This window comes from Ceratotherium simum, chromosome 7, assembly GCF_057802395.1.
Source record: "Ceratotherium simum simum isolate JZ-2026a chromosome 7, ASM5780239v1, whole genome shotgun sequence".
Lineage (NCBI taxonomy): Eukaryota > Metazoa > Chordata > Mammalia > Perissodactyla > Rhinocerotidae > Ceratotherium > Ceratotherium simum.
The window spans coordinates 57,023,546-57,051,193 of record NC_141906.1 but is presented as its reverse complement, the minus strand read 5'-3'; the positions used below and the strand labels follow the sequence as shown (position 1 = coordinate 57,051,193).

Genomic DNA, 27,648 nt, shown 5'->3' with positions numbered 1-27,648 from the left:
CTAACAGTTGATACAATCGATTAGGATCACCATGTATATTAAATTAATAAATAATTGAAATGTGCATGCACATAGCATTGTATAAATGTTTATTAAATAAACTTTGTCATTTAATCCACACAACAACCCTCATATTATTATTATGCCCACTGTATCGTTAAAGCAATGAGGCTAAGTCTAAGGTGATGCAACTTATAAGCAAAAGGGCAGAGATATTACCCACCTATATCTAACTCAAAATCTAGAGAAGATCACTGTGGGATGAGGATGGGGGTGACATTTGGCAATGTCTGGAGATATTTTTGGTCACCACAACTGGGGGAGTGTTACCAGCAACCAGTGGGTAGAAGTGAGCCATGCTGCTGAACATCCCACAATGCACAGGACAGGTCCTACAACAAAGAATTACCCAGCCCAAGATGTTAATAGTGTTTACCTGGAAATTGAATTGCTGGATCATATAGTAGTTCTATTTTTTTTTTTTTTTTTTGGTGAGGAAGATCAGCCTTGTGCTAACATCTGCCAATCCTCCTCTTTTTTTTGCTGAGGAAGACTGGCCCTGGGCTAGCATCTGTGCCCATCTTCCTCCACTTTATGTGGGACTCTGCCACAGCATGGCTTGCCAAGCAGTGTGTCGGTGCACGCCTGGGATCCAAACTAGCGAACCCTGGGCTGCCGCAGAAGAGCGCGTGCACTTAACTGCTTGCGCCACCGGGCTGGCCTCTAGTAGTTCTATTTTTAATTTTTTGAGGAACTCCCATACTGTTTTCCATAGTGACTGTGCCAATTGACATTCCCACCAACAGTGCACAGGGGTTCCCTTTTCTCCACATGCTAGCCAGCACTTGTTATCTCTTGTCATTTTGATAACAGCCATTCAAGCTGATGAAGGTGATATCTCGTTATGGTTTTAATTTGCATTTCCCTGATGATTAGTGTTGTTAAGAACTTTTCATATAGCTGTTGGTCATTTGTATATCATCTCTAAAAACTATCTATTCAGGTCCTTTACCCATTTTTTTTTTTTTATGAGGAAGATCAGCCCTGAGCTAACATCCATGCCAATCCTCCTCTTTTTGCTGAGGAAGACTGGCCCTGGGCTAACATCTGTGCCCATCTTCCTCCACTTTATGTGGGATGCCACCACAGCATGGCCTGACAAGTGGTGCACCTGTGCGTGCCTGGGATCTGAACCTGGGCTGCCAGCAGCAGAGCACACACACTTAACCACTATGCCACAGAGCCGGCCCCCCTTTACCCATTTTTTAATCAGTTTTTTTTTGTGTTTTTGCTGTTAAGTTGTATGAGGTCTTTATATATTTTGTATATTAACCCTTTTAATTCGTATGGAACCACAAAAGACCCCAAGTATCCAAAGCAATCTTGAGAAAGAGGAATAAAGCTGGAGGGATCATACTCCTTGATTTCAAACTATGTTACAAAGCTATAGCAATTAAAACAGTATGGTACTGGCAAAAAAATAGACACATAGACCAATGAAACAGAATTGTGAGCCCAGGAATAAACTCACACATATAAGATCAACTAATATTTGACAAGAGAGCCAAGAATATTCAATAGGATAGGATAATGTCTTCAATAAATGGTGTTGAGAAAACTGGAATTCACACACAAATGAACAAAATTGGAATCCTATCTTACACCGTTCACAACAATTAATTCAAAATGGATTAGACTTAAATGTAAGACCTGAAACTATAAAACTCTGGAAGACAACATAGGGAAAAAGCTCCTTGATATTGGTCTTAGCAATGACTTTTTGGATATGACACCAAAAGCACAAGCGACCGAGGCAAAAATAATCCAGTGGGACTCCATCAAACTAAAAAGTTTCTGCACTGCAAATGAAAGAATCACAAAATTTAAAAGGCAACCTACAGAATGTTACCTGATACTTTCATAAGAAGAAATGCTGAGAGACAAAAACAGAGTCTCATTAAAAAAATAAAAAGGCATACATATATATTGCCATCCACATGTGCAATGCAATAGCTGTGTCACAAGATGTGAACATGTCTTGCCCTACGGGAAGATCCTGATTGCTTTGAGTATATTTTTTCTTTGCTTTTTCCCTTCCTGACAAGAAGAGAACCATGGAGGCCATGGCTGGTAAAGTTTTTGTTTTGTCTTATCAGGTTATGTCCTTAAGAGATATATTTGGGGAAGAGTATTAACTTACTTAAAGTTTTTTTTACTGGACTCTGTATAGTTTGTGTGAGCAATATTTAGCTAGAAAAGAAAGATAGGATCCTTTTTCCCTGATCTGTATTCTCTCAGGCTATGAGGTATGTGGATCCATAAACCGGGTACTCAGCTTGGTTTTCCTAGTGTTTCAGAGGGAAAAGTAAATGCCAGGAAGGTGTGTGACCTCATTTTTTGAGATTCTTTTCTGGATCTTCCCTGAATGCTCAAATGTCCAAATATGACTGAAGTTTAGAATCTGCAAACAGGATCATCATGGGCAGCTGTCCCTAAATAAAAGAGGTAAAAATGACATAATTGTGACCATTACTGATTCTGATTTCCAGGGACATATTCCTCAATGCCACAGCACAGGTGGAGCTCCCTGGGCCCTGACTGGTAACCCACCAAAGCAGAACAAGGGGAATAGTTTGGATAAGTAAAGCCTTCTTTTGACTTAGCTGAGTTAGAATTCCGGGAGTGGGCATCCATGGGCTTAGAAAGAATGGAAGGGACCTTTGATATAGTAAATAAGTCATTCTTTGAAACACTCAACCAATAAAGAGAGAATCTTGAAAAAGAGAATCCCGGTTATTGAGGTGACAGAGTGATATTTCTTAAGATAGTTATAAGTCTCAACATTTCTGTACTTCCAACAGATAAGAGACTAAAGGAAAAAAGGAAAATATTTGTTAATTCAGTATCAGAGGACACGCTTAATGCCTTGCTGGAAGACTTACCGAGTAACAATGTGTTGAACCAGGAAGAGAAGGAGATAGTGAAAAAGGGTAATGTTACAACTATAGACAAGGCCCGTGACTTGATCGACTCTGTGATTCACAAAGGGTCTCATGCCAGCCAAATATTTATTGACTATATCTGCAAGAGACTCCACTCTTGCAAAGTTGGGATTTTCTTCAGGTAAGATTGTTCAATTCTGTTTAAGGGATGTCTCAACTTGCCCTTGTATCTTGGCACCCAATATCTGCTTTCTTATTCACTTGCCAGATAATAGATGACTCATCAGCTCTTAACCTCGTACCTACTCACCCTTAGACTCCCATTCACGTGCCACAGATCATGCTGACCCACTCTCTCTATTTGCTTTTCCTTTGTCCCTGCAAAATTCTCCCAGTTTTCTGCATCATGTTTAGACCATATTTTACCCTTTGTTTGAAGTATCTTTCTATTGGAGGATAGTAATTCAGCCCTACAGAAACAATTTGGAAGCCTTTATTCTAATCTCCCCAAGTAAAAAAAGACAAAAACCTTTACTTTGTCATTGACAGTAGGCTTTTGTGGTTCATGTAGGCTCTTGAAGAGAAATTAGAAGCACTTTCCTTCTCCCCTCCTTTCTACTTATTTGATTTAGACACATTTTTAAGCCATTTATCTGGCAACATGTCCCCCCGCCCCCTAAAATATATAACTCAAGTTTTTCAATAATGATAGAACTAACATGCCATCTCTTCTGCATGAGCAAAATATCATTCTTCCTCCCCTTTTTATTAACAACTAGAAATATTAGAAACATTTCTCATTGTCTTCAGTGTGCCAAATCCAAATGCTTTTGCTTTATGAAAGAAAGTAAATACTAATGACAATCATCAGAGTAATAGAGTCCAAAATAGAGTACTCAATGTCTTTCCATAACTTGAAACACTTTGCCCTCCCATTTTCCTGGGGCCAAAGCCCACAATTCTTGACTTGGCACACCTTCTACCTCTCCAGTCTCACCTTCTATCCCACTTTGCACAACTCTCCATGCTCCATCTAATAGAACAAACTCACTCTCATTTCAAGGGCCTTGTGCTAAGTTGATAGAGATGTGCTGCAACTTACCTTGCCAGTGGGAGACTCAGTTTGTGAAAAAATTTAGGTTAAAATTTACCTGGATTTCTTGAACTCACCAGTTCATTAATTCATTTTTCTCAACAAAAGCTTTGAGTAACTACTGCCAATGACTCTTTTTCACCTTCGGCAAATGTAACTTTAAAATAAGACTCACATGCAATTGAGACTGTAGTGGGGAAGGGGTGGCAATTATAAGTAAAAAAATAATTAAAATGTTTACAGATATTTATAAAAGCTATAAAGAAAAACAAAAGATGATAATGAGATAGCTTAGGATAGAAAATGACTGGAAGGCTACCTGGATTAGGTGATCTTCCTGGATTAGGTGATCAGTTAAAGTCATGCTTATGATATGAATGACAAAAGCGAGTCTAGGTCTAGGGAAAGAAAACCACAGAGAGGACAGTAAATGCAAAGGTCTCAAGGTAAAAATAGGCATGGAGTGTTTAAGGAACATATAGAAAAAATGTATATACTACTGAGCAAGAATGGAAAGAAGTTCAAGTTTAGGCAGGGACTTGATCATATACATCCTCAAATGGCTTGTTAAAGCCACATGGATATTATTTTAAGTGTGATGAGGAGCCATTGGAGTATTTCATTCAGTGCCAATACAGTTACCCAGAAGGCAAAATTAATTGTGAGGACAGAGAAATCTCTGACATCCCAAGTGTCTCCTCAGAGGAGGCACTGTAAAATTGTCTGGTTGACGTCTATGATTATGATCTAAGTTTTATTCTTGAGGATATTTACAGTGGTATTTTGGAAGGATCTTTGCTCTCAAAGGCATTGAACTAAGGGCAGAAAGTACAATGGATGAGCTTCAGAAATGACAAAAGAGAAAATCATATGTCCCTTTTAAAAATGCCATTCTGGTCACTATTAGGGCAACGGAATGTGGCAGGATAAGAGCAGACATAAAGATATAAGTTTTCAGGCTACTTCAGTGATCCATACGGAAGATTATGGGTGCTGGGAATGGGAGGGCAGCAGTGGGGATGTAAGAATTGATACATAGAATAAATTTTGGTGGTAGGGTTAACAGGTTATGCTGATAGAATGGATCAGGGGGACGGAATGGATAGAAGGTGAGGAAAATAGTGAAATCAAGGAAGACCTCTAGGTTTTCAGCTTGGTCAAATGAATGGATCATGGTGTCATTTATTAAGAAGCAGAAACATGAGAAAAAATCAATTAGGATGGTTGAGGGTATCAAGGTTTGGATGCATTAATTTCAAGATACATCCAAGAGTAGATGTTAAGAAGAAGGTTGATTACATAAGTCTGGACCTCAGAAGAACTGGAGATATAAAGTTGGGAGCTATCAATCAGCTTAACTCCATGGTACCGGATGAGATCACAGTGAGATAGAAAGTAAAAAGGAGGCCTAAACACCAGGATGATTTCAGTAATCCCAGGAATCAAAAACAGCACTAAACTCTTGACTAAAATAACTCACCTCAGTCTGCAGGAGCAATGGCAGCCAGGGATCATTGCTACTTTTTGATTCAATGTGAACCACGTATGCGTATATAATACCTAATTCTGATTCCACTGTTTTCTGAATCCACGTTATATTTGTAGTAGCTAGACAATAATAATGATAACATTTATATAAAGCTTAATATATGCAAGCACTATTCTAAGCATTTCTTGCATATTAACTCACTGAATCCTCACAAAAATCTAATGAGGAAGGTGCTATTTTTTTTCCTCACTTTCAGTCAAGGAAACCAAAGAACAGAAACATTAAGTAATCTAAGTTCATATGGCTATGAGGTGGTAGAAGGAAGAGTCAAGTCTCTTTCCAAAATCGATCTTATGACTATTAAGCTGTAGTGACTCTTGAACAAACAAGTCTTTCTATCCAATGATGCTAAGCTGATAAACTGGAGATCTATGGGAATGCTGTTATTTGTGACTGTATCAAGCACACTGTTAATTTTGATTATTTTCTTACTCCACTCTAGGTTTATAGTGACTAAAGCCAAAAGTCCCCTTTTTCCCAGTCCTTTTTGCTTCTTGGGGAGATCATTTGGGGCCCTGGGGATCATTTTCCCAAAAGTAAACTAAAGACTAGTCAGAGGAGAAATGATCTGCCCTCCTGATGATCCCCAGCACACTGGCTCCAGGAGAATGCCCTCTGTTCTGAGCTCTGGGTCTTCGGCAAGGACAGCTAACACCACCACCCCCACAAGCCCCATAGTGGGCCTCATGCTGCCCTGTTATGTCAGCTACTCCACACTGCGTGAGGAAAGGAAAATAACAATAACATCAACAAACAAAAAAAACCTTTCCACCATTGTTCAATGGAAGCAAGAACCCAGAATTTTAAAGTAAGCTTATATAGAAATCGAGAAGAAACAAGAGTCAAATGTCTATATCTATGTATATTGTGGGAACAAGGAAGGGAGGTACTTATCTGAAACAAAAGTCACTTCTCCTAGTTGTTCTCAGGGACTAACCAGACAATCCTTCTAAATAAGAGAATAGATTTAAAGGAGATTCTTAGTGAATTCCAAGAATTGAGGCTGATCAACAGAACCTTATTAGGCCTCTTTCTAGTCTTCCCTAAAGAGTCATATGCATGCGTTTCTGCATCTTGGGTACATCTCATAATCAGATAACTTTCTCCACAAAGGACCTGTCTATTTTATCTGGCCACAATTCATCTATACTAAGAAAATATTGGAAAAACTATAAGTCTTATAAGCTAAGATGTCTTCTTACAAAGTTTTCTTCTATCTTTCAAGAGAATGAGTGCCCTTCTCTGTGATGTTTTCTAGGGTGATATAAGGTATGGGGCCCAACAAGAGACCCCGTATACCGGATAGCACAACTCTAATTATGCCATGTCTTTTAAAGCCCTTGCAGAAACTCTTTCTAGAAGAACAGAGGCAGCATCCACAGAGCCCACAGGCAAACTGAAGCTTTGTCCTCTTGAAAAGTTCCTAGAACTACATGAAAAGGAGGTTGGAAGGGTGAGATAATCAATGAATGGAACAGGATGGAAAAATGAAGTGGAAAGATTCCCTAGATATAAAATATGCAGAGGTCCTGAGAGTCAGAGTATCTTTTTTAGTAATGTCTTGATACACTATAAGGGTTAAAAAATAATTATAGGTAACTATTTCATTCTATTAGGAAAATTAGATATGTAATAATGAAATAATTAATAATGCTGCAATGCATTATATATAGATGATAAAATATGTATATTTATATATAGATGCTATAAAAATAATGCCCCTTTGAGGGGTATAAAGATTTAGTTATGATCAGTGTAGACTGAAGTAGGTGGAAAATGTCTTTAATGTTAAAAAAACTTGAGATAGATCTTGAATATTACATAAAGTTTGCCTAAATGAAAGAGAGGGGATAAGGAAAGAGAAAACATATTCTAGTGCCCTCCACAAAGCCATTGAATAAAGATCCCACGTCTGTTCTTGTTCACCACCCGGGTTTTGCTCTTTTAATGGTACCCTGGGTTAGAGGCCATTCCCCATTCCCTCTGCTTCCTTTCAGAAACTCCTTCTACCATCCATTAGTAGGAGAGAGTAAAGAAATAGTTCTGGCAAAAAAAAATAGCTGTCATATCATTGAGAGTGTAACTCTGACTATGCTATGGATAGGTGACAAAAAATGCGAGGCATCTAACTTGCCTTTGTTGCAGATTTATCCAATAAGAGAGAAGGGGGACCGCACTCGTCAGGCCCTCATCATCTGTAACACAGAGTTTGACCACCTCCCAAGGCGTGATGAGTCCAACCATGACATCATTGGCATGAAGGGGCTGCTTGAGGACAGGGACTACAGTGTGCATGTGAAAGAGAATCTCACAGCCAAAGTAAGAGGCCCTTCCCTGTGCAGTACATATAAACCTACATGCCCATGTACCTCTAATGACTAACCAGCTTTGCAATTTAGGGCCATTCATTTCACTTATCTGGAAGTCGCTTTTTTAAATTTTAAAATGAAAAAATTAAAGCTAGCATCTATAATCACCTATACTTCCTTTGAGCAGTGTATATATACACATATACATATACACATACACACACATATGTATGTGTGTGTGTTCCCGTGGGTATATATTTCAGCCACAGTGTTGTCATTATTATGGTATTATTTTATTATTATTAAACCAAAAACTGCTCACTTTACTTTGCTTAGGAATCACACACACAAACACACGCACACACACATTTTGTTCCAGAATGTGGTGATGTGGGGACAGCTGGAGAAGGGGTTCACCTAGAAGGCACTGCAGTCATAGAGGACACAGCCTCTGACAGAACTGTGGCAACACTGGGGTGTGTGGCTATGAGGAGAGGTAGAATATCCTAAGTCCTCTCTTCTACTGCTCTCTGATTTCCTCCAAACTTCTGCTAGCGCCTTCTATTAGCCAAACACAATTTGAAGCTTGTTAACAAGAGAGCCCAACAGGTATGATTCATAGAGCCATGAAACAGGGAAGATAAGAGCAGGGAATGGATCTAGGGATTGGAAGTAAAAAATAACAAGCCCAGGAGAGTGATGTCAAGGAGTACAGAGGAGTAGAAAGTGCCAAGAATCCATCTCTCTCTCCACCTGGAGAACAGTTATACTGATGGAAACAGTCTAAATGGACTATTTTCGAACTCCAGAGTATATTTGAACACTTGCAGCTTCTAGAGAACAGCTTAGCTAGTAAATTGCAGTTAATTTCTGTCAATTTCAGCTGTGAGTACAGTGGTGGCTACCCATTCCTCGCCCCCGAGTCCTGTGGCAGGCAGCTGTGGGGACAGCAACCTTGATGGATCCAGAGTGGGCCACTTGATGGATCCAGAGTGGGCAATAAGGACTTTGTCCTCCAAATGTTCAGCGTTCTGTGTTCTGACGGTGTATTGCTGCTTTGGATCACTGAGCGGTGGGCACAGAGACTGGAGGCCATTGTTTCAATCCTCATGGACTGAAGGGGCTTCCAGGAGATTTAAAGAAGCTGCACCTTTTTTTTTTTTTTGGAGATTCAAAAACAGCTGCAAATACCAGAGAATTTAGAAAGCTACCATCTGTGCTCACGTTCAAAAAAACCTGAGAAGACCAAGTTTTCACCTCAGGCTAATGTCTGGCACAGAGATATACTAAAACAACAACAATAATAATAATAATAACAACAGTAACTGCAAACCCTGGGGTAAGGTCAGAAACTGACTTCCAGAGTTGTAACATTATAAAATTCAAATATCTAGTTTTTACCAAAAATCACAAGGTATATGGGAAAGCAGAACAAAATCAAGAGAACAAAATAAATGGAAAGAAACTACCCCTGAGGAAGCCCAAATGCCAGACTTCTTAGACAAAGACTTAAAACAACTGTCTTACAGATGCTTGAAAAGCTAAAGGAAGGCATGGGCAAAGACAATAATAAGATATATGAACAAAATGAGAACATAAATAAGGAGAAATTATGAAATGGAAGCAGAAAGAAAGTCTGGAACTGAAAAGTGCGATAACTGAGTAGAATAGAAAAGTAAGAGAGAATATCAATGAAACTAAAACTTGGTTCTTTGAAAATATCAACAAAGTTGACAAACTTTTAGCTAAACTGACAAAGAAAAACAAAGAAAGAAGTTGCAAATAAATAAAACAGAAGTAAAAGTGGAGACATTACTTATGTTCTTACAGAGATAAAAAAAGGATTATAAGAGAGTTTATTATGAACAATTGTGCACCAACAAATTGAATAACTTAGATGAAATGGACAAATTCTGAGAAACACACAAACTAATAACACTAAATCATAAAGATATAGAAATTCAGAATAAACCTACACTAGTAAGGAGATTGAATTAGTAATCAAAAACCTCACAACAAAGAGAAGTCCCGGACCAGATATCTTCACTGGTGAATTCCACCAAACATTTAAAGAATTAATACTAATCTTTCTTAAACTCTTGGAAAAAATTGAAGAGGAAGGAACACTTCCTAATGTATTCTATAAGGCCAGAATTACTCTGATACTAAAGCTAGATAAAGACATTATAAAAAAAAAATTATAGAGCAATATCCCTTGTGAATATAGATGTAAAAATCCTCAACAAAATATTATTAAATAGAATCCAACAGGATATTAAAAGGTTATTCACCCCGGCCAAGTGGGATTTATCCCAGGAATGTAAGAGTGTTTCAACATAAGAAAATCAATCAATGTATTGCATCATATTAATACAATGAAGGAAGAAAAACACATGATAATCTCAACTGATACAGAAAATGACGTTTTACAAGGTCCAACATCCTTTCATGATGAAAACTCTCAGAAAACCGGGAATAAAAAGAAAATTCCTCAGAGTGATACAGCGTATTATTAAAAACCCAGAGCTAACATTATACTCAATAGTGAAAGACTGAAAGCTTTCCTACTGAGATCAGGAATAATACAAGGGTACCCACTTTCACTGCTGTTGAACATTGTAATGGAAGTTCTAGCCAGAACTACTAGACAAGAAAAATAAATAAAAGACATCCAAATTGTAAATAAAGAGGTAAAATTATCTCCATTCACAGGTGACATATCCTATATATAGAAAATATCAAAGAATTCACAAGAAATCTATTAGAACTAATAAACAAATTCAGCAAAGTTGCAGGGCACTAGATCAACATAAAAAAATAGTTTTGTTTCTATACACAAGCAATGAATATCTGAAAAGAAAATTAGGAAAGCAATTTCATTTACAATAGCACCTAAAATAATTGAATACTTAGGAAAAAATCTAACCAAAAAGGTGAAAGACTTGTATACTGAAAACTACAAAATATTGCTGAAAGAAATTAAGGAAAATCTAGATAACTGTTAACACAACCCATTTTCATGACTTAATCTTGTTAAGATGTTATACTCCCCAAAGTGATCTACAGATGCAGCACAATTCCTATCAGAATTCCAACAGCCTCATTGTTTTCAGAAATAGAAAAGCCAATCGTCAAATTCATATGGAATTGCAGTGGGCCCCAACAGTCAAAGCAATCTTGAAAAAGAAGAATAAGTTGGAGGACTCAGACTTCCTAACTTTGAAATGTACTGTAAAGCTACAGTAATTAAAACAATATGGTACTGGTATAAGGACAGACATAGAGATCAATGGAATAGAATAGAGCAGCCAGAAATAAACCGTTGCTTGTACAGTTAATTGTTTTTTAACAAAGATGTCAACGCTATTCAAAGGGGGAATGGACAGTCTTTCAACAAATAATGCTGGGAAAACTGGATATCCATATGCAAAATAATAAAGTTAGACCCTTACCTTACACCACATGGAAAACTAACTCAAAATGAATCAAATACATAAATTTAAAAGTTAAAACTATAAAACTCTTAGAAGAAAACATTGGAGAAAACCTTCATGAGATCAGATTTGGAAACAACTTCATGGATGTCATCAAAAGAATAGGCAATAATACAAAAAATAGATAAATTTGACTTCATCAAAATCAAGAACTTTTATGCCTTGAAGAATACAATCGATAAAGCAAAAAAATGATCTACAGAATGGGAGAAAATGGTTGCAATTCTCATATCTGATAAAGGATTAATATTAAGAATAGATATAAAACTTCTAAGGCTCAGCAACAACAACAAAATACAAACAACCCGACTCAAAAGGGTTGGGATGGGCAAAGGATTTGAATAGTCATTTCTCCAAAGAAGATTTACAAATGACCAATAAGCACATAAAAAGATGCTCAGCATTATTAGTTATTAGGGAAGTTCAAATCAGAAGAACCATAAGACATCACTTCACAAGAACTAGGTAGGCTATTAGAAAGAAACACACACATACACAAAATAACACGCATTGGCAAAGACGTGCAGAAATTAGAACCCTGTGCATTGCTGGTGGGAATGTAAAACAGTGCAGCCAGTGTGGAAAAAAGTTTGGCGGTTTCTCAAAATGTTATACTACTATACAACCCACCAATTCCACTCTTAGGTATAGGTTCTTTTCAATCCAAAAGAATTGAAAGCAGGGATTTGAACAGATATTTGTACACCAATGTTCACAGAAGCATTATTCACAATAGCTAAAAGGTGAAAACAATTCAAGCGTCCATCAACAAATGAATGGATAAACAAAATGTGGTAAATACATAAAATGGAATATCATTCAGCCATTAAATGGGATGAAATCTTGAAATATGCTACAACATGAATGGGTTTTGAAAACATTATGTTTACTGAAATAAATCAGACACAGAAGGGCAACTATTGTATGATTCCACTTAAATGATATACAGAGAATATGCACATTCACAGAGAAAGAAACTAAAATAGAGCTTACTACAGGTTGGGAGAAGGGGACAGAAGGAGTTATTGTTTAATGGGTACAGAGATTTTGTTGGGGAGGGTGAAAAGTTTTGAGTATAGAGAGTGGTGATGTTTATAGAACACCTTACATATATTTAATGCCACTGAATTGTACAGTTATGAATAGTTAAAATGATAAATATTATGTATATTGTGAAATACTTGTCAAAATTATTGTATGACATCAACAGCGACAACAACAAAATAATAATAACAATGGCCACTTCTGAGCACCTTCTGTATATTGGACACTGTAAAGTGTCAGGCACTTTACATTTATTCTTTCTATTGCTCAAAGCATTACTGGTAGAATGTATGGGTCTTGTGATGTGATGTTTAAAGGTTTACTCTCTTTCAGGCCATGGAATTAATGCTAAGGAGTTTTGCTGCCCGCCCAGAGCACAGGTCCTCAGATAGCACATTCTTGGTGTTCATGTCTCATGGCATCCTGGATGGAATATGTGGGACTATGCATAGTGATGAAAAACCAGATGTGCTATCTTACGACACCATATTCCAGATTTTCAACAATCGAAACTGCTCCCACCTTAAGGATAAACCCAAGGTCATCATTATCCAGGCCTGCAGAGGAGGTGAGTTCTGAGGGGGTCCAGAGGTCCAGCAGGTGCCTGTCATGTAGGGTTGTACTATGTGTTTCATATCTAGTGAAAATGACCCTGTCCCTCACTTTAGTGCAATTATACCAAATAGATTTCTTTGGAAAAAATACTTAGGGGTAACAATAGAGAAATTGATAGACAACTTAAATATAATTGCCATCCAGTCTCAGTGAACCACAGTAAGTGATGATGATATTGTTAACTCTAAATAAATTTTGTGTAAAATTATTAAAATGGTGGCATGGAATGGCTTTAATTTCAACATTTGCTTATCAAAATTTTATGATCTTTGACCTGAGAAATGTTTCACATGATAGTGAAGGATCCGAATTTAATACAATGCTAAGTAAGTGAAAGAAGCCAGACCTCAAAGTCTACATTTTATATGATTCCATTTACATGGCATTAGGAAAATCTTAAAAGTATAGGGACAAAATCAGGTCAATGATTGACAGGGGCTGAGAATGGAAGGATTATTCTGTATCTTAATTGCAGTGGTAGTTACATGACTGCCCATATTTATCAAGACTAGTTAAACTGTACATCTGAAAAGGGTGAATTTTACTGTATGTAAATTATACCTCATAAACCAAAACCAAATTATTATGGCATTGCTTTCTCCCATAAGTATTTTACTTCAAGCTTTAATACATTATATCACTTCGAGGATGGCTTAGAAGGAAGCAGCAGCAATGGAAAAGGAAAAAGAATGCAAAGACTGTTTTGGAATCCTGCTTCTGTTGTTGAACAGTGCAGATAGTCCTTTCCTTGACTTTGCACTGTGGTTAATTTGCTATCGTTAAACCCCAAACTGTTCGCTTTACTTAGGAATAATTGATAGTAGTTTTCAGCACCATTACTGCCCCTAAACAACAGGTACCTTCCAGCTTCAGATGGTGGTTGCTATTCATTGATATCTTGTTAGATGTGAGTAGAGATAAAGTTGTGTTAAGCCTAACTGTATGTGTGTGTGTGTGTGTGTGTGTGTGCAATGAATTGGCACACCTTCATGAAAGGATATCCTATTTATTTATGCGTCAAAGGATTGGTAAAATAGCTTCAGCAGTGAATAATGTGACAGGACGGTGTTTCCTCAGCAAACAGTGGAGAGCTGTGGGTCAGCGACTCGCCAGCAGCCTCAGCAGACAGTTCTGCACAGTCCCCAGAGGACCTAGAGGACGATGGTGTCCACAAGACCTACATGGAGAAGGATTTCATTGCTTTCTGCTCCTCAACCCCACGTATGTGTCTTTCATTTGTAGGCAGGGATTTGTGGGGATGAGGCCTGCCTGCCTACACGATTTGGCCCATAATCCCAGGAAAGAACACAGACTAAATGTCTTTGGAAGGCATTTTTAAAAGAATAGAGAGCTCATCCAAGTTTCTATAATCTTCTTTTATAGCTTCTTTATCGTCACCGAGTCTCCTTCTACATTTACATCCGCTCAGACGCCAGTCTTCCGTATCCTCTAAGTAAGTGATCAGTCAGTAAGCATACAGCAGTATTGCTTTAGTAAGTCTACTATGCATCATAGCATTCTTTTTACTGCTGAGGACATTTTTAAAAGAAAAAGAAGACATGAGCTCCTCTGCAGAAAGTGTATTTTCTAGTTCAGAAAATGAGAAGTTTAAGTATGAAATATTGTTAAAAGATCATCAAATAATTAATAGCACCTGGTAAAGTGAGATTACAATGTAGGGGTAGTAAAGAGCTTTAGAGGATCAATTCCAAAACCACCATATTTAAGGTGATATAATTTGAAAAAGAAGATAGTATAGCAGAGAGAAGAGAATTCTCAGGCCTGGACAAAGGCAGACAGAATTTCTAAAATGCTCAAGCAAAAGCTTATTCTTACTTAATATGTATTATTTATTTAATTATATATCATATGTATATATTCTTATTTAATCTTTAGCACATGTCTGTCAGGTAAACACTATTATCTCATTCCCACAGATAAGGAAACTAGAACTCACAAAAATCGTATAAATTGCCTGAATAAACACTGGTAGTATTATGCCAGATGTGAATCCAAGTCAGTTCAACTCTGAAGTTTAGGTTATTTTAGCTAAACCAACAAAAACAATAGAGAGGCTATATTATTTACAACCTTGAACGATTGCAAAGTCAGAAATAGGTAGACTTTTATGCCCAGAAATGAGCTACTAAAAAACCAGAATTTAGCAGCCTTAGCAAAAGCATTCTCTGTCCGTGACTAATCTAGGAATTGGATCACCAGTGTTAACTCAGAGAGAAGCCCCTCAGGATTACCTGCTGGCTGGCCTGTTACCTGAAGAGAAAATCAATGGTGTGGTATTGAAGCATCTTCTGAGCCAGACAGATGTGGGTTCAATAACTTCTCCATCAATTTGTAGCTGCCCCACCTTGAGAAAATTTTCAAGATTAAGTCAGAGAATATTTGTTAGAAAATGTGATCTATAGTATCAATTTAAACATATCTGTTCTACATTTTGAACCATAGAAATATGGTTCTAGAACTCTATTTCCCCATCTGTGATGCTATAACTTTTACATGATGTCTCTCAGGCTTCACTCTAAATTCACCATGTTACTTTGTATATAAAGTCAAGCACAGAAATATGAGTCTTTATTTTTCCTACTTGCTTAAGTCTGTCTAGAGATACTTACAATCTATGACTTTTGTGAAAGGATAAAGGCTGTAACTCAAGATTTATCGTTTCCTTTATGCACAGACAGTGTTTCTTGGAGAAGTGCAAGTGGTTCTCTCTTCATCACACAACTCATAAATTATGTTCAAAAATATTCTTGGTGTTGTCACCTGATGGATATATTTGTGAAGGTAAGTACCATATTATATGTTACACTATTTATTTGTTCATACAAGCCAAAATAAATATGTATGATAACCCACCTGTATATTTTAAACAAATGATAGGATATTATTTGCACTGTGGCACAATTTGAATTGTTTCCAAAGTACTAAGCTCTGGTAGACAAAGAAAGTTAATACATGCTGAACTTCTGTATTCAAAATGTTAAAAATTTGGGAGATAAAGAAAGAGATAGAAAGAAATATAGAGTACAGAATATTTGTAGAGAAAAATATAATCTATGGAGATAACATGGCATGGAACAACATTTACTTAAATATTCAGAATTATGGAAAAAATTTTGATATAAAAATTTATTTTTGATAAATATTTATTGATTTCCTTTATAAATAAGAACTAGGGCTGCCTGATGCAGATAAAACAGTAAAAAAGAGCAGAGTCTCTGCTGTCATAGCTAATATTCCTGTAGAAGACATAGGTAGTAAAAGTCACATTATTCAAAAATATGTCATTTCCAATTTCTAGGGAAAAGAATAACAGGGTTTTGTGAGAGGGAATAAAGGAAAATTTCTATGATAGATATGGTCATCTGTAAAGTGAAAGTTTAGTGGAATAGGGCAATTTGTGTGTGTTCTTGACTGGCATAAAAAGTATTTACTAGTCAATGAAGGAGAGATAGGAGGGAGTGGGGAACGAGTGAAAAAAGAATCTGAGGTAAGATCATAAGGAACACAAGAAATTTGGGATGGAAATCTCAGAGGACTGAAAGGATTAGGTCTTAATGAGGATTCAAGGAGAGAATCTCCAAGGTTAGGGTCTCCAGTGCATAAACCTTGAGGTGAAAATTTGTAGTTAAAATGTAGGGGTCAGAGACTTCTGCTTCTAGCCAAAATGGCCTATCAGAGATTAGATTTACACCCCGTCTAAAACAAACAAACCAAAAAAAAAAGACAAACGCAGTATATGAAGCAACAGTTTTCAATACCCTGAACATTAGACAATGAAGCACACTGATCTTGAGAAATGAGAAGCAAACAAGGCTGAGCCCTACAATTACCTAAGCTTACTATTTTGAGAGTTTTCAGGCCACAGCCCAGGAAGACAGAATCTAATAGCCTCCTAAAATTAAGGAGACAGAACTGAGAGTCCAGAGAGAGCAAAGTGGTTAGAGTTCATAGAACAGAATATCAAAGAGGAGAAAGCTCCAGAGAGAGAGAACTCTGGACATCTTCCGAGGTCAAGTATTTAGCAGAGGACTGTTCAGCATGTGTGTGAGGAAACTACTGAGTCAGGGGAAAGGACTACCCTGAGGGATTAGAGGGAACAATACTGTGGTGCTCATACAGAGCCAGGGCTAGTGCCTATTGCCACCAGCCAGACTGGAAAAATCTCATAATTTGCCTGCAGATTACTCGCAAGGGTCTTGCCTAAGTTGTAGGGAATGAAGAACCCTGAAATAAACAATTCACTCATCCTTTCTAACAGATCTAAAAGCAAGACACAAAAGGATCAAACTGTTCTCAAGTAGCCTAATGCATCCAAGAACAAAGCATAAAAATATATACAAAAATATTCAGCACTTGACAATATAAAATTCAAAATACGTAACAGCCAATAAAAATTACCAGGGATGCAAAGATTTTGGAAAATAAAACCCACCATTAGCAGAATAATCAATCAATCAAAACTCAACCATAACTGGCATAGATGTTAGGAAAAAGACAATAAACAGTTATTGTAACAATATTCCATATGTTCAAATAGTTAAGTAAAGTCATGGAAGATATAAAAAGATCTAAATTGTATTTTAAGATATGAAAACTAGAATGTGTGAGCTTAAAAAAATACTGGATGGAATTAAAAGCAGATTAGATACTGTAGAAGAAAAAATTAATGATCTTGAAAAAACTATACAAGATGAACCATGGAGAACAAAAAAAAAATAATAAAATAAAAAATAAAAAAATCATCAGCGAGCTGTGAGACAAATTTGAAAGGCCTAAGATACGTGTAAATGATGTCCTGAAGAGGAAGGAACAAAATAATATTTGAAGAAATAATGGTCAAAATTTTTCCAAATATAATGTAAACTATAAACCCATGGATTAAAGAAGGGCAACAAGCTTGAAGTACTAAAGAAAATGGAAAAAAATGCAGCAAGGCCCATCTGAGTCTAATTTCTCTAAACTGTTGATAAAAAGATGATTCTAAAAGTAAAGAGAAAAAAGAGACATACTACATACAATAAAGTATGACAAGAAACAAAGTAAAGAATGGCAAGCAGATTAATTATCAGAAACAACTCATGCTAGAAAACAGCCAGGAAAGGCAAGAAAAAGTCATCCTAGAATTCTAAGATGAGAAAAACATAAAAATATCTTTTATAAACAAAAGTAAAGACTTTTTAAGCCATATAAAAGCTGAAATATTCTATCACTGGCAAACTTGTACTGTAGGAAATGTTAAAGAAAGTGAATTAGGCAGAAGGAAAATGACAACAGATGGAAATATAGATCTACAGAAAGGAACGAAAGTATTGGAAATGGTAACTACATGGACAAATACATATATCTCCACATTTTCTTCTTAAAAACACTCCTTAAAGGAAAATTGATGGTGTAATAAAAATAATACGTGAGATGAGAGATGAGACTGTGATAAGTAAAAGTTTTATATTATAAACGCTGAATTAACTACTAAAAGAACAAAATCAGGAATTATAGCTAATAAGCCAACAAAGGACATAAACCAAAGTCATAACAGTACTCTATCCAAGGGAAAGCAGAAAAACTGGGAAGTGGGGAAAAAAAAACAGATAATGCAAATTTTAAAAAATAGTGATGTGACAGATTTAAACTTAACTTTATGAATAATCATATTAAATGTAAATTGTCTAAATACATCAATTAAATGTTAAACATTGTGATATTGCATTAAAAAAAGTATCAACTATATGCTCTCTACATCAAACACACTTTACATATAGTGAGACAAATATGTTAAAAGTAAAATGATAAAAAAAATTAGCTAACACTAGTCAACAATAACCTAGAATAGATTATTAGATTCAGATAAAATAAATTTTATATCAGAGAATATTAGCAGGAATAAAAATGTGTATAAGGATTATGGGATCAATTCATGGGGAAGACATAAAAATTCTAAACATTTAGGTACCTAATCGCAGTTTTAATATGTAGGAACCAAAAATGGATAGAATTGCAAAGAGGAACAGAGAAATCCACAGCTAAAGTCAGAGATTTCATTACCCCTCTCTCAACAACTGATAGAACAAGGGCACAGAAAATCAAGGATAGAGAAAATACAAACAACATAACCAAACAACCTTACCCAATTGGTATATATAAAGCATGCCAATCAACAATAGTAGAGTACACAATCTTTTCAAGTGCAGATGAAATATTTACCCAAATAAACCATATTTTGGACAATAAAACAAGTCTTAATCAATTTAAAATGATTTCAGTCATACAGAATATGCTCTAACCAAAATGGAATCAAATTAGAAATCATAATAGGAAAGTCTCTAGAAAATCTGCAAATATTTAATAATATATTTAAACAACACAACAAAGGACAAATTAAAATGGAAATTAGAAATCAATTTTAACTGAATTTGAATTAAAACACAACATATCAAAAACTATGAGATGCTAATAAAGAAATATTTAGGAAGAATTTAAATCACTATATGATGGAATTAGTAAAGAAGAAATGTCTCAAATCAATGACTTCATCTTGCATCTTAAGAAACTAGAAAAAGAAGAGAAAATGAAGAGAAAACTAAGAAAAAAAAGAAATAGAGGTAAGAATGGAGATTAATAAACTGGAAAATATAAAAACAATAGAGAAAATAAGTGGAATCAAAAGATGATTCTAGTAGATTAACAAAATTGGTAAAACTAAACAGACTGAATAGGAAAAAAGAGTGACAAAAATTACTATTATCAAGAATGAAAAGATGACATCACTATGATTCTACAGATAGTAAAAAGATAATAAGGAAACATAATGAACAACATTATGTAAATGATTTTTTACAACTTACGTGAAATGGATACATTGCTTGAAATACACAAACTATCAAAGCTCAATCAAGAAGTAAACAACCAGAACAGCCCTGTGTAAATTACACAAATAAAATCTGTACTTAAAAGCATTCCCACAAAGGAAACTCCAGGCCTAGATGGCTTCAGTTGTGAATTTGACCAAACATTTAAGGAAGATATTATATCAATTCTATACACATTCATCCAGATAATTAAAAAGTAGGAAATACCTCAGGACTCATTTTACAGGACCAGCATTTTGCTGCTAACCATAGTGGATAAAGACATTATAAGAGTGGTAAAATACAGACAAATATTCCTCATGACTGGAGATACAAAATTCTTAACAAAATTGTAGCAAGTAAATCCAACAATATCTAAAAAGGAAAATACCTCATGACCGAGTATGGTGTATCCCAGGAATGCAAGGTTGGCATAAAATTTGAAAAATTAATAACTATAATTCCTTATATTCACAAACGAGAGAGAGAAAGAAAGAGAGAGATAGAGAGAAAGAAACAAAAGAGAAAGAGAGAGTAATAAAGAAAAAAATAAGAAAGAAAAGAAAATCCTTATGACCATTTCAGTAGACACAGAACAACCATTTGACAAAATCCAACTTCCCTTTCTTATAAATAAAGACTCTCAGCAACCTAGGAGAACTTTCTTACAGGGATGAAGGCTATCTATGAAAACTCTACAACTAACATCATATTTAATGGCAAAAGACGGACTGTTTATCCCCTAAGATCAGTTAACAACACATCTCTATGCCTAAGTCTCTTTCATAAAAGTGGGAAAAAGAGTAGCACCTATCTGGTAGCATTGAGGTGTGGATTTAATGAAATGTTGCAGACTAATCCTCCAGTATAGGTCTTGGCACATAGCAAGTCTTCAAGCAATGAAGGTTGGTGGCAGTCTGCACGATGGTGGGGAGGGGGAGTTACACAAAAAAAACTTGGAGAAAGAAATGGAGATAAAGCAAATACAGGAAAATGTTAATAATTGGAGTTGAACATATTATTGTTTATTTCACTGTTTTTTTTTTTCAAATTTTCTGTATGGTTGGAAAAAAACTTACAATGAAAGTTTTGGGAAAAAAATTGGAGTCCAGAAATAGACTCAAACATGTATGGACGACTGATTTTTGGCAAAATTATGAATGCAATTCAGTGGAGAAGAGAGTGTTTTTAACAATGGTACAAAGACAATTGGCTATCCATATGTAAAAATAGTGAACATTTGTTCACCCTAGAAACATACAAAAATTAACCGCAAATGTACGTAAGACCTAAATATAAAACCTATAGTTAGAAGTCTTCTAGAAGAAAAATTAGGAGGGAATTTTTTGTGACCTTGGGTTATGCAGTTATTAGCCATGAAACCAAAAGCACTATCCATTAAAAATGATAAATTTGACTTCATCCAAAATAAAGTTGTGTCCTCTTCTAAAGACATATTTAGGAGATTAAAGAGACAATTACAGATTGGAAGAAAATATTTGATTTTTTTTCATAATATAAAAAGGACTTTTATTCATGATATATAAAGCTTTATAATATATAAAACTTTTATTCATAATACATAGAAAACAAAGAATTCTCATTACTCTATGAAAAAATAAAACTAAAACAACTGCAAAAAATTTTAACAGACATTTCACACACACACGAAAACTAACTCATGGAAAATTAGTACATATAAAGATGCTCCTAAGTCATGAGGAAAAAGCAGATTAAAACTGAAATGATTAATAATGAACACATTTTGGAATGGATAAAATTAAAAAGACTGAGCACGCTAAATGTTGGGATGTGTGTGGGAGAACTGAAACTCTCATATAGTGCTGGTGTGAATGTAAAATAACATATCCACTTGGGAAAATATTTCAAAAGGCTCTTAGGCAATCACACACCTACCACATGATCTAACTATTCCTGTTCTAGATATTTACCCAAGAGAAATGGAAGTATGTGGTCACAAAAATACTTTGTGAATATTCATAACAGCGATATTTGTAATAGCTCAAAATTGGAAACAAACTAAATGGAACATTGAAAGGACAGATAATTAGTGGCGTAACCTTACAGTGGAGTACTACTCAGCAATAAAGAGATATAAACTATTGATGCATATAACTTCATGAATAAATCTCAAGATAATTATGCTGAGTGAAAAAGGCAAGATAAAAAATCTATATCTATAGAATGATTTATATGAAATTCTAGAAAATACCAAGTATCTTACATTGACAGAAAGTACATCATTATTTGCTTGGGAAATGGGGGGGGGCAGTTTGGAGAGAGAGAAATTGCAAAAGGTTATGAGAAAACTTCTGAAGGTGATAGACAGGTTTATTATATTAATTGTGCTGCTGGTTTACCAGTATACATATATGTCAAAACTTATCAAATTGTTCAGTTTAAGTATGTGCAGTTTATTGTACGTCAATTTGACTTCAGTAAAGCTCTTTTTTTTCAGTTCTGGGGATCAGAAACTGAGTTAATGGATAATTGAGGTTGATGGGTATATTAATTTGCTGTCATAACAAACTACCACAGACTGGGTGGCTTAAACAACAGAAATTTATTTCTCACAGTTCTGGAGGCTGGAAATCCAAGATCAAAGTGTTGGGAGGGTTGGTTTCTTCTGAGGCTTTTCTGCTTGGCTTTCGGATAGCCTCCTTCTCACTGTATCCTCACGTGACCTTTTCTCTGTGCACCCACATTCCTGATGTCTCTCCTTGTGTCCAAATTTCCATTTCTTATAAGGACACTAGTCATATTGGATTAGGGTGCACTCTAATTGCCTCATTTTAACTTACTCACCTCTTGAAAGGCCCTATCTCCAAAGATAGTCACATTCTGAGGTACTAGGGATAATGGCTTCAACGTATGGATTTTGGAGGAACTCAATTCAGCCCATAACATTGGGGTCTTGAATTCAGTGGGAATTTATCTGAAGGTAAAGTTTAGGCTCTGACTTAGGGTATCAAGTTATGGGGGTCAGTGGAGAGTTGTCAGCATAATTAAGGGATTGGTCCCTTTTTAGGGTTGTTATAGCTATTCTTCCCTCACATATCTACAAATATCCTTGATCCTGATCATCACGATGTTGGCCAATGGTGCAATGGGTTCTATTTCTGCACAAGAGACAGGATCCAAAACTTTCTTTTTATTTTCAGGTTCAACGATCATTTGAAGAACCAGATGTTAAAGCCCAGATGCCCTCACTTGAAAGACAAACTATGACCAGATATTTTTATCTTTTTCCAGACAATTAAAATTAGTAAGTACCCACACATGATGTTAGCAAATCAGGAAATTGACTAGAATAGGGGACAGAGTGGTGATGGTTTGTGCTCAAATGGACTATACAAGATTTTGTGTTTATCATTTTATCATTGCCTTCTAATATCTATCAAAAAAAAAACTTTGGTTTTTGGCCATGGGCTAGTAACTGGTATTAGTATTTTCTTTCTGCCACAAATATTTCAAAAAGTAGGCAAAAAAATTGGAAGATATATTTTGATATATTGGACAACAGGAAGTGCAGGACTGCTTTTGCTAAGAGAAGAGGAACAAATAAGGTAAACCCTAAAATTACATCTAAACCATTCACAGTTTTATTCCAAAACAAAATTTCTGGTATATAGTGCAGGAAGTGATAACAAGCAAAATATGACAGTCTCTCTGAGTTGAGGAGACAAAGATCAGAATTCAGGGAAGTTGAGGCAGCTGAAATGTGAAGGATTAAATTCCAGAGGTGAGAGAGCTATACAGAGAAAGAACTCTGTAGCTCTTGAGTCTTTCTCAAGAAAGAGAAGTCCTCTCGAGTCTTTGGCTGGATATCAATTTCCACGTTTATAGAATGACCAAGAGTCCAGGAAAAGAACCACTGCCTGAGAACTGTAAGGTCAATAATTCACAGAGTTCACACAGCACTGGCAACTGGATGAATTCAAACCAGGCCACGTGGACGGGACTCAGTGAACACAGAACAGCCATTAGAGATCCCAGTGAGGTCACACTTTGTAGTTGGACTAAAATAATCCTGGAGTAAAAGCTACTCTATAACTTCCCTAACAACACTTTAAAAACAAGGCATGACATAATAAAAGTGATCCACATTAAACTTGAGTGCCTGCCAAGACAATGTCAATACTCTTTAAATCAAATACCATATGATCTCATTCATAAGTAGAAGATAAAAACAACAGGAAATAAACACATAGAGACAGAGATTGGATTGGTGGTTACCAGAGGGGAAGGGGGGAATGAGGGTGGTGAAAGCGATGATTGGGCACATGTGTGTGGTGATGGATTGTAATTAGTATATGGGTGGTGAACATGATGTAATCCATGCATAAATGGAAGTATAATGAGGTACACCTGAAATTTATACAATGTTATAAACCAATGTGACCACAATAAAAAATAAATAGATTGATAGATAAATAAAATTCTTTAAATCCAAACATACAAATATATAATATTTGCAATGTCTGTCTGGCAACACATCAAAAATTACTATGCACTTAAAGAATTATTAATGTGTTACTTGAAACCATAAAAAAAGTTATTAAATATAAACAGACCAAGAGATGATTAAATTAGCAAAGACTTTAAAAGAATATTAAAATTTGGCTTAGTGATATTAAGAAAACAATGACTATAAAGAAAGAGAGTAAAATATGTAAAAACAATCCAATCCAAATTGAATTTGAAGAGCTTAAAAAGATAATGTATGAAGTGAAAAATTCATTGGATGTAGTTAGCTGCATATTAAAAACTGCAGGAAAAAAAATGAACTTGAATTCTTGTCAATAGAAACTATTCAAACTAAAGCATAGAGCAAAAAAAGAAAAACAGACACAGAGCCTCAGTAATCTGTGGGACAATAACAAATGATCTAACAAATAGTCGTGTAATTGGATCCCTAGAAGGAGAGGCAAAGGAATACCACAAATATTTAAATAGATAAGGGCCAGCAACTCTTCAAAATTGATAAAAACTATGAACTCACAGAGCAAAGAAACTCAATGAATCCTAAGCAGGATAAATACATATAAATCAACCTCAAGGCACATCATAAATTGCTGAAAATTAATGATAAGACTTTTTTAAGCCACAGAAAAAGAACAAATTATGTATAAGGGAATAAAGATAAAAATGACCACAAACTTCTTGTCAGAAATATTGCAACACAGAATACAATGAAATGACAATTTTTAAAGTGCTAAAAGAAAAACAAAATGATAGCCTACACTACTACAAAATATCATTCAAAAATGAAGATGAAATAAACTTACACAGGGAAGCAAAAGAAGAGAGCTAACAAATTAGAACTATAGTAAGTAAAGGAAATGATAATGAAAATAACGTTCTTCAGGTGCAAGAAAAATGGCACCAGAAGGAGACTTAGATCCGCAGAATGACAAGCACCATATTTATTAAAGGCTTTTCATTTTCATTTTAAAAAATTTCTTTATAAGATAATTGTTTAAAGTAAAAAATATATATTGTGGCATTTATATTAAGATTTAAATGTATGAAAGCAGTAACACAAGGAATGGGAGAGAAAATGGAAGTATATCATTGTACGCTACTTATATGTGAGAATAATATTTGAAGGTAGTCTGTAATAAATTAAAATTGCGTATTGTAAAAGCTATAGCAACTTCTAAAAAATAGTGATATAGTTAATAAGAAACTAAATAAATACTAAACAGACATACTCAACAAATCCAAAAGGAAGCAGAAAAAAGAACGCATGAGACGTATAGAAAACAACTAGCAAAATGTCAGATTTAAACTGAACTATATTAAATATAACTTAAATTTATAATTTAAATATAATCAATTATAATTTATCTGTGCACTCTGAGTAAAAGAGACAGACTGATAGATCAGATAAAAAAAAGTAAAACACAATTCTGTGCTGTCTAAAATGAGCACACTTTCGATGTAAAGATATAGGTATGATAAAGTCAAAGGACAGAAAGAGACACAATTCAAATTGACAGCACACAACCCAAAAATCACAGACCCCATAAGAACAAAAGATAAATTGGGCTTTGTAAAATTAAAGACTTTTGCTCGTCAAGATACTATTCAGAAAATTAAAGAGCAAGTAATAGCTTGGAAGAAAATATTCATAATACATGTATTTGACAAAGGTCTTGTATCAAGAATATTTGAAGAATACTTTTTACAATTCAATAAGAAAACAAACTACTCAATAAAAAATGGGCAAATGATTTGGACACTATAAGAAAGAAGATAGACAAATGGCTAAGAAGTACATGAAGTGATGTTGAACAACTTTAATAATCAGGAAACTGTAAATGGAAGCCACAATATTACTATGGCAGCCAAAATCTACAAGTCACCCAAATATTCATCACCACGTGAATAGATAAATTGTTATATATTTATAGAAGCATAATTCTTCTCAGCAATAAAAAGATATGAACTGCTTCTACATGCATCAAAGTGGAAAACTCTTCAAAATATTTTATTAATCAAAAGAACACTTATGCAAACAGTACATACCATATGATTCCATTTGTTTACAAATAAAGAACTAGCAAAGCTCATCCATGGTGACAGAAATTAGATTAGTGGTTTCCTTGAGGTTGTGGTTGGTGCAATTGACTGCAATTTGACTCGTTAAGATAATGGGAATATTCTGTAGGTAGATTTTAGTAATATGTATATTTGGCAAGGCACACTGAACATTATACCTAAAATGGGTACATTTTATTGTGTTCAAATTATACCACAGTAAAGTTAATTAAAAATAAACAAAGGTAAACAAGGCAAAGGATATTTTCTATAATGCAAGGGGCAAGTTTTAACTATAGATAGTGCGCCAATTTTCAAGTAAGTATTAATCCCCGTATACTAATCCAAGCAAACATATGCATTGAGTATCCATCACTAGAGATGACCCTAATTTAGAACATAGGAATAACTATGGTGAAACCAGTTGTTTGGTTGACTGAGTGTGCAGATATCAATAACTAGGATTGATCTGCTGCTAGCATGAGGCACACTAGCATACAGCCTTCACTTATGTTGATAGTGATTTCAATGATTTCATTCAAACGTTACACAATGCAGCTCATAGGCTGTTAAATTAAATTCCATGCATAGAATCTTGGATGAGTCACTCATTCAAGTATTTAAGCTAACACTTAAGCTGAACTTTCTCTGGTCAAAACTCTTCCAAATATGTACCGCAAGTATAGACTCAGAAATTCACTTACTTACACCAATAAATAAGTTTATTATATTTAGCAAAAGAGGTATTTTAGTTTGTTTAAATGTAACAACACATTTCAAATTTTTATCCTAAAATAAGCTTCAATTATTACTTCAGTAGTAACCCACCTAAATTATTCCCCTTCGTATCTATTCCATCAGTTATCTTAACACAGATTTGATCAGTCCAGTACAATAAACATCACTTTTCCTGTCAAAATGCGTAGACCTGCCTAGCTCAGAGTTGTATAAATACAAACGTGGGACTGGACACCACTACAAATGCCTTTTTGCATCCTTTATCTTTCTTGGACTAATAGAGACATATTTGGGGCATGATAATGTTGAAGCTGTTCATTATCCCTGAACAATTACTGCCACGCTTACTCTCGTTTCTCTCTCTCTTCTTCAGGAAATCACAGGAGTCTAGTCCCTGTATATCTACTTCCTGAAGAAAATTTGCCAGTCCAGCA

At 35.2% G+C, this 27,648-nt stretch overlaps 1 protein-coding gene across 1 annotated transcript; it reads left to right on the top strand.

Annotated features, from left to right (window-relative positions):
* Window positions 1-2,114: 2,114 nt before the first annotated feature.
* On the top strand, window positions 2,115-27,648 carry LOC101390652 (caspase-13-like). The gene is given in 10 exon segments (XM_087434084.1): window positions 2,115-2,130; window positions 2,802-3,090; window positions 3,092-3,123; window positions 6,931-7,037; window positions 7,730-7,903; window positions 12,765-12,999; window positions 14,124-14,267; window positions 15,742-15,848; window positions 23,095-23,198; window positions 27,588-27,648. Coding segments are annotated over 9 exon segments (1,203 nt in total). The 3' UTR covers window positions 23,194-23,198; window positions 27,588-27,648.